This window comes from Alligator sinensis, unplaced genomic scaffold (assembly GCF_000455745.1).
Source record: "Alligator sinensis unplaced genomic scaffold, ASM45574v1 scaffold909_1, whole genome shotgun sequence".
Taxonomy (NCBI): Eukaryota; Metazoa; Chordata; order Crocodylia; family Alligatoridae; genus Alligator; species Alligator sinensis.
Genome location: NW_005842862.1, coordinates 269,613 through 277,990, shown reverse-complemented (window position 1 = coordinate 277,990; position 8,378 = coordinate 269,613). Strand labels below are relative to the sequence as shown.

At 53.2% G+C, this 8,378-nt stretch overlaps 1 protein-coding gene across 1 annotated transcript in view; it reads right to left on the bottom strand.

The window, feature by feature from the left end:
- Positions 1-2,210: 2,210 nt before the first annotated feature.
- Positions 2,211-8,378, bottom strand: part of LOC106722909 — an 11,374-nt gene continuing 5,206 nt past the window's right edge. Inside the window, 3 exon segments of the mRNA XM_025191849.1 lie at positions 2,211-2,432; positions 2,435-3,289; positions 4,624-4,801. Of these exon segments, the coding sequence (XP_025047634.1) occupies positions 2,316-2,432; positions 2,435-3,289; positions 4,624-4,801 (1,150 nt within the window). The 3' untranslated portion in view covers positions 2,211-2,315.

The window sequence follows — 8,378 nt, the reverse complement described above, 5'->3', positions numbered from 1 at the left end:
TCAAAAAGCATAATTGGTCATCTCAGAGACTGACATCTCTTGAGCCACTACCCCTCTGCCATGAGGACACTGCTTAGAACAATAGAGAGGAAGATCCACCCTCCTCTCACCTGGTCCAGGTCATGTAGGCAGAGCTGGTTGCTTAGCAACTGGTGTGACTGACAGGTAAGAAGACAATGATAGAGGAAAAAAACTAGCAGGAGAGACAGGGAAGAGACTGGGGATGGAAATCCTCCACAACGTAAAGACTATCTCACACCTCCCCTTCATTGCCCATTCAGTGGGCAACCTTGTCATAACCCATATAGGAAAAGCTTGAATTTTTCTCTGTGTAGTGGAACAACTTTGAGTTAAAAAGGGAAGAATGTGATGACTCGGGACACCACCCTCTGATTGGAAAATGGCAAATGTGGAGCTGAATCCTATTGCAATTTAGGCCTCTATTAATCCTAGGTAGGTGTGTGAATAATTCCACTGATGTCAGCTATAGGACTAAAGACTTGGCTCTTATCCTAAATATATTTGTGCATGAACGTAGCTATGCTGATAGTCCTGCTGATATCAAAGACAGCTGTCATTTGTGCTACTAACATGAAGCTGTTTATAGGGTTTCAGGTTTGCATGCTGGCTCAGGAAGACTTCCTTCTTCAGGAAGGGTAGATGATCATAGCTTTAGCCCCCATTCAAGTCAGTGGTATAGAGAAGTATACTATGTGTCCAAGTGCCTCCTTGCCCACACTTCACTATATTTCCACATTGGGTTCTCAGTTTGCTTTTGCTGCAAGTGGTAAAAATCACACTAAACATAGGATTGTTTGTTAATTTCATTTTTATGTGAATACGAGTTTTACAATGAAGGTAAATTCACAAAAATAAAATGGAGAAAACATTACTAATACTTACACCTAGTACTTTTCATGGTCAAGTCATTTAAAATCTTCACGACATCCCTGCTAGATAAATGTTATTTATGTCTGTTTTACAGGATCAGTCTTTTGAAGCAAAATCTTCAGAGAAGAGGTCATAAAAACAGAAGCTACATCTACACATTTTCTAAACGTTGGGTGGAATTTAAACATTTACTTAAGAATAGGAATATGAGCATGTCAAAAACAGGAAGTCGATCTATCCCACTATCAGTAAGTTTTGTGAAAGAATACACCACAGCCATCTAGCAATGAAACATCTAAGACTTTGGCCCACTTGGCTCACAATAACTAGGGGGTCACAAAATGAAACTAGTAGGCAGTAAGTTTAAAACTAGAAAAAGGAAGATTTTTTTCACCCAGCACATCATTAAAGTGTGGAACTCGTTGCCACCAGGTGTGGTGGAAGCTGAGATTTTACCCAGATTCACCAAGGGATTGGACACATGGTTGGAGGAAAGCAACATCAGTAGCTATTGAGCATGAGATTAAGGGGCTCGGCTTCTGAATTAGAACTCCCTAGACCTCAAATGCTGGAGGCTACAAGTGATAAAGGAACAGTTGAAAAATCCCTGGTCATACCCCAGTTCACTCTTCCTTCCAGCATCTGCTCTCTGCTGCCATGTGACACAGGAGACTGGGCAAGAGGTACCTATGGTTTGACATAGTAAATGGCATTTCCTGTGTTCTTTTGTTCACTTTAGGACTAATTAGTGCTAATTAGACCCACTGTTTGTGAAAGGTTACTAATTCCTGGCCTAAACTGGTGTAATGAACCCTGGGAGCTCAGTGGCTGCATCTCCATGACTGAAAAAACCAGAAGCAGCACTTCCTTTTGACCATTCTATTTCAAATAAAAATGCAAAACCAACCAGCAGAATGCATGTCTTATTCCCAGAATTTTGCAATATTTGTCCCATGACATATTTCACCATTTTTCTTGGTTTGAGGCAAAAATAAATGTTAAAACATCAGAATTTCCTCTGGGGACAGAAATTCCAGTTTATGCTCAGCTCCACACATCACTAAAAGATCTCAGTTTGCTTCATCTACCACAAAGAGGTCTGGGAGGGGATATGAGCACTTTCAAATACAGTACAGAGAGTGAAAAGAGCAGTCTAAGCTAAAGGACACTATTGGCATAAGAAGAACCAGTGTTGTGAATACATCCTGTTTGGACATAGACTATTTCTAACCAGGAGAGAGGTAAAGTTCCACAACAGCTCTTTGGTCAGAGTAACAGGGGCAAAAAACCTGAGAGGTTTGTAATTGAGTGTGGTCAGTTTTTGAGTGATCATAAAAGTGGCTGCTGTGACAGTGGGGTCTGGATCCCACACCCCAGTACCCATCTCAGCCCGATGTCCTTTGCTCCTGCTAGGCTGCAGCCCTCTATAGAAAGGCTAGCTTTTGTGTGAGAATGTTCTCCTGCCAATTGCTTTCCAGAGGGCTGCTTTCACCTCCTTGTTCCTCAGGCTGTACACCAGGGGTTTCAGCAGTGGGGTGATGATGGTGTAGGTCACCGTGACCAGGGTGTCACTATCCGATGCATAGCTGGATGTGGGCCGCAGATAGATGAAGGAGGCGCAGCCATAGTGCACTGTGACCACGGTGAGGTGGGCAATGCAGGTGGAGAAGGCCTTGCGCCGCCCTGTGGCTGATGGGATGTGCAGGACAGTCACGAGGATGCAGGCATACGAGGCGCAGATGGAGAGCAGTGGGATGACAAGCACCAGCACACCCAGCCCAAAGATCACTATCTCATGGGAATGGGTGCCTGTGCAGGCCAGCTTCAGCACAGGGGAGACATCACAGAAGAAGTGATGCACATGTCTGGAGGCACAGAAGGGGAGCACGAAAACCAGGCAGGTGACAACCAGGGACACGAAAAAGCCACCAGTGCAGCAGGCAGCCACCAGCAGGAGGCAAACCCTCCCATTCATGATGACTGTGTAGTGCAGGGGGTCACAGACAGCCACGTAGCGGTCGTAACCCATCACTGCCAAGAGCAGACAGTTAGTCACTGCAAAGCCCAGGAAGAAATACATTTGCGTGGCACATCCCACCAGGGAGATGGTGGTGCTGAGTGCCATCAAGTTCAGAAGCATTTTGGGGATGATGACAAATGTGTAGCAGGTCTCAGAACAGGACAGGACACCAAGGAAGAAGTACATGGGAGTGTGCAGGGAGCGGTCACGGCAAATCAGGGTGATGATGACAGCATTCCCCAAGAGGATCAGCAGGTACAGGAGCAGGAAGACGATGAAGAGGAGGTGCTGCCACTCGGGGAACTTGGAGAAGCCCAGCAGGATGAATTCTCTGACTGGGGTTTGGTTCCTGCTGCCCCAGGCTTCCTGATGCATCTGCTGTGGAGAGAGAAGAAAGAGGATTGGCCAGGGACAGATCTAAAGGAGGTGCAGTGGTGCAGCTGCACTCGCCTTTCGGACTGCATGAGGGCTGGCCTTGGCTGGGAACAGTGACAGTGGCAGCAGCAGGGAAGGTGTGTGTGTGTGTGGGGGGGTGTTCCCCCACTCTGCCCAGTCCCCTGGGAGCAGGTATGGGAAAGGGAACACTCCTGCCTATTGTTGCTACCCCATCAATGTTCCCAGCTGAGCTCAGCCCCCATGCAGCCTGTCTGGGGTGGACAGGAGCAACTCTGAAGCTTTCCTGGGACTGCAGGGAAAGCAGCAGGCAGGGGAGGGAGGACTTAAAAGATGTTCCCAGAGGCTCCCTCAGTGTGGCTTGCCCATATTGTTGGCTGGGAGGAGGGAAGGGACTGGGAGCAGGGGGTGCAGCCACCCCTGCAGTATGGGTATCTCCTACCACACCCTCCCTTTGCAAAATCCTGGATCCACCCCTGGGATTGAGCCATGGCATAAGCAACCCAGGACCTTAGAGCATCACTGAGGGCTGCTCCTGAGATGCTGCCTGGGCAGAGACCCACAGCAGAGTCTGGGCACTCAACCAAAAGGCCTCAGGTGCCTCCAGATGTAGGGGAAGGCTTGGGGGTCTTTCAAAGTGCCTAAAACCAAACTCCCAGGGAAACTGAGGCACTTGGAAAATCTCACTTGGTTTCACTCTGCATCTTCAGGGACTTCAGGATTAAGCTCTAGTAGCACAACCAAGGAGCCCTGTCATTTGGAGCAAGGACATGTATCCATCCCTCCCAGTACCCACCCTGCATCTGCCCTCTTGCTGGTTCCTGCTGCCCTCAACCCATTTCCACCAATACCCTTGTGGGACACCCCTACTGAGCACTCTGTCCATGATCCCCCAAACCATTCCTCCTTCCAGCACCCACCTACCCAAGACCTCATCCTGCCAGAACCACCCCAGCGTCCAGTTCCCCCCCCCCCCCCCCCCCCCCCAACCTGCCACCCCCCCGCCTCCCCCCCCCCCCCCCCCCCCAGCTGTACCCAATGCCCATTGGCCTGCACAATTCCAGCCTCCACCCAAGATCTCCCTGCCTGCCTCTGCTAACACCCTTCAGGCCCAGCCTGCAGACCCCACTGTCCCAGGCTAGAGTTTCCCTCCGCCCTCTGCCCATGCACAGCTCTGCCAATGCTTCTTCCTCCCATCCCATGGTGCCTCTGTGTTTCCAGTCCTGCCACCAAGTCATACACACAGTTCAGTTGATGCCTCACAGTTCCCACCTGTTTCCTCCACACCCTCTATGGTGCTAACCTGAAAAGTCCCTCACTGTCCTGTTGCATACTGCTTCCATCTGCTGTAGTGAGGTCAGGGAGCTGATCCTGCCCAGCTGGCTTTTCCCACTGTCAGGTGGCTCTGATTTCTGCCCTGCTACCTTCAGATGTGATCCCTGCCACTGCAGCACCTGGAGACCTGACTGCAGAGCCTGGGTCTCCCCCAGGCTATACCTGTAAAGGATTCAGACACTGCCACTACCCCAGCCCTCAGGGCCCTACCTGTGATGGCTCCTTCAGTCCAAGGGAGACTCCAGTTGTTGCCAGTGGCATGGATGTCACAGCAGATGGGGGCACTGGCAGGGCTTTCCTTTGGGGCACCCTGGACTGTGCACCCTACTTTCCCTGATCTGCACTATGTCACTCTTGAGCATGCACAATATGGGTCTGTTTGCCCCTTGGAAACAGGGCTAGACAAGGATGGAGGTGCCAAAGGGATATAGGGCTGGAAGGTGGAAGTTCAAGGGGAGCTGGACAGGGCTGGGAGTGCTGGGGACTATGGGGGGCCTGACATTGATGAGGTTGCTGGGATATCTGACCTGATTTGATTGGAGCCTGCTCATGGATTCATGTATTGTTAATTATGACCTGTACTGTTCAGAGCAGAGGATGAACAGGGAGGGGGAGGTTGGTCTTTTACTGTTTCCCAGTGAATCTTTGAACGCTCCACATAGCCAGGGAGGTCAAAGCCCCCCCCAAGCCACACCACACCATGCCACACCCTGCCACCCTCAACTCTAGGTTCTGCTCTCATCCCATTAGCTCTGCACTCATGGGTCCTTGCAGAGACAACCCCTGGGACCAGCTGAGTGACCCAGGAGCAGGCTCTGCTCTCATTGATGGGAGTCAGGAAGGAACCATGGAGTCCTTCTGCAGGGAGAAGGGTGTGACCAAGATGGGTGGCACAGGGGCACAGGCTGGGAGGGTTTCGCTGGGGTTGTCACAGGAGTTACGGCAGATCATTCCCCTCATCTGCCCAGAGGCAGTTGGGTCCAGTGAGCCAATAAGTCTGAGACCAGGGCATGCTGAGGAGGGGAGCCTCTGCTGCAGATCCTGCTGCTACATCCAGAGCAGCAAGAGGGACCTTGGCTTTTTCTCTCCCAAATGAGTGTCCTCAGGTCTGGTATGTGGAGGAACAGGCCTCACCCCAGGGAAAATGCTCTGCTGCTGGTTTTTCTCCGTCTGGGGCAGGACTCTCTCTTTCTCTCCCCCGCATTTGCTCTCATGGGTCTGTCCTTGTGAAGGGTCTTGCTTTGCCCCCGTGCAGAACAGCAGCTTGTTAGGACTCCCAGGCCTTGTCAGGATGGGAAGCCTGTCCCACAAGCCCTGGCTCCAGCCCCAGCCCCAGTCCCAGCCCCAGGGCACTAAGACCTCCACCTCTCCATGGATTCCTACCATTTACATCTTTTGCCTTGCTCACCCCTGCTTACAGAAAGGGGATGCTTGGCAGTGCCAGTGCTGTGCTGGAGGGTGGGGCATCACCTTTGTGTAACCCTTTACTCCTGCTCAGCTCCTGCCTTGCTCTCCTACAGGGGACAGTGAAGGTATCACGAGATCTCTCCTCTGCTCCACACTCACCCCACAGCCATGCATGTGCCTCCCGGCCTGCATGGGCCAGATTCACCAGGGCACTTAGGGTCACTAAGCAGACAGTGTGCTTAAAGGGGTCAGGGAAAGTGAGCTCCTGGCTGCTTTGTGGCCCAGCAGCCCTACCCTCCTGGCTTTGGACTGTCTGGGAGCCCAGGGAAGGGAGGGATTGTGCAAGGAGAACAGGAATGAGGAGGGGAACAGCCAGGCCATTTCCACAGTCAGGGGTACACTTTTCTGTGCTCCCTAGTAGAGTATCAGGGGGCGGGAGGCATGCCCAGGGATCACAGCAGTGCTTGAACCCTGCTCACCTCAGTCCTAGGTGTGGAGGCAACATGTTAGCTTGGGGTCTCTGCAGCCTTCTGGCACGGCACGTGAATGAGTCTCACCTCTAGAGCGGTCCCTTCCTTTCCTGTGCAGACACAGCAGCTGCTGACCTGTTGGCAGCCACCTCTGCCAGCTCCACAGGGCACTGGCAGAGCTCTGGAGAATCCAAGACCGTGAAAGCGGCACTCAAGTCCAGCTCCCCGTGTGGCAGAGGCTCTGGCACAGCAGAACCATTGGACAGCTTCCGCTTGGGGTGGCAGAGGGGTTCTGCTCACAGAGCTTGTGGGGATGCTTTATCCAAGGCAGGCCCACTACCTCTGGGAGCATGGGGTGGGGGGAGCTCACACAGCACAGCACAGCACAGCACAGCACAGCACAGCGGCAGCATCACTCTCCTCAAGGAGAAGCACATACTTCCCTTTCCCCACCACCAGCCCGCTCACTGCCCACAGTCCCCCCAGCCCCAGCAGCTTTTCCTGGGCCTCAGGGGCTGGGCCAAGACAGCGCTGGTGGGTTTGGTGTCCATCACCAAGGCTTGTGCTGGAACGGAGCTGCTGCAGCAGCAGGGAAGAGCCGGGCAGTTGTTCTTGCTGCCAGGAGCACAGTGGCACAGCCAGCCAGCGCTGGCTCCTTCAGGCTGGAGCAGGGCCAGCTGTGGCTGGGCAGCCTGAGGAGAGAGAGTGAGGAGATGCAAGGCACACAAGGGAGGGGTTTCAGCCTGGCCAGGTCTGCAGATCAAAAGAGAACCTGTTTCCTGCATTACAGGCAGAGAGACAGAGGTCCTGGGGAAAAATGTTCTCATGTGGGAACCTCAAAGGAGGCAACAAAATCCACAGCTGAGCACCTAAGGGGCCCTGTGTCTGGAGATGCTGTCATCTGCCACCGTATAGTTAGCTGCAGCGGCTATGAGTGCTTGTCACCAGTTACATAGACATCACTTCAGGCACTGTGGTCTCCAGGCAGGACATGTTCTCTCTGTATGACGTGCAGAGGGGACACTGGGGGTTGGACTGGGCCAGGAGCAGCCCCTTGCCCTGGGCTCCAGCCCCTAGCTCAGGTGCTGCCCAGTGCCGCTGCAGGCTGGGACTTCTGTGCCTTTGGATTCCTGGCTGGGAATTATTTGGGGCTCCTACAGAGCAGCTGGGCAGCACTTCCTTTCCCACACTGGACTTGCTGTCTTGGGTTGTTAGACATTCACCATGCCAATGGTTGGGAACCTCTCCCCTCTCGGCGCCTGACCTGGCTTACACTCACCTTCCATAGATGGGGGTGACTAGGGCCAGACACAAGATACCTGATGGCATCTCACTGGGGCCAGCTGTCCTGGAGCAGATGCATGCCAACAGCATGACAGGGCTCTGCCCTGGTGCAGGAGCTCCCCAAACCATGGCTATGTCAGTAATGAATTCTGTACCCCCTTCTTCACATCTCTGGCCCCCACCCCCAGCAAGTAAGACAGTGCTCCCCTGCCCCATCTCTGCTCCACAGACTCCCCACCCTACTCTCAATGGCCTGTGCAAGCAGCTGCGGGGTCCCCATATCCCCTTTCCTAGGCCGGGGTTGTGGGGAGGCAGACTGACCCATCACTTATGGGGGAGGGAGCAGAACTGCCCTGGTTGCTGGGAAAGTTCTGGTTTCACCTCCAGTTAGGACAGGGCCCCTTCCCCCTCTGGATCTAGCACTGCCGCTGGGCTCCTGATGAGAAAGGCCTGCTCTCCCCATGGCTGCCTAACCCAGCCATGGCTGTGGCAGCCAGCCAGAGGGGTTCCCCCAGCAGGGCTGCAGTTTGCTCCAGAACTCCCTGCTTCAGGGCACCCTGGTCCTGGCTAGCCCCAGT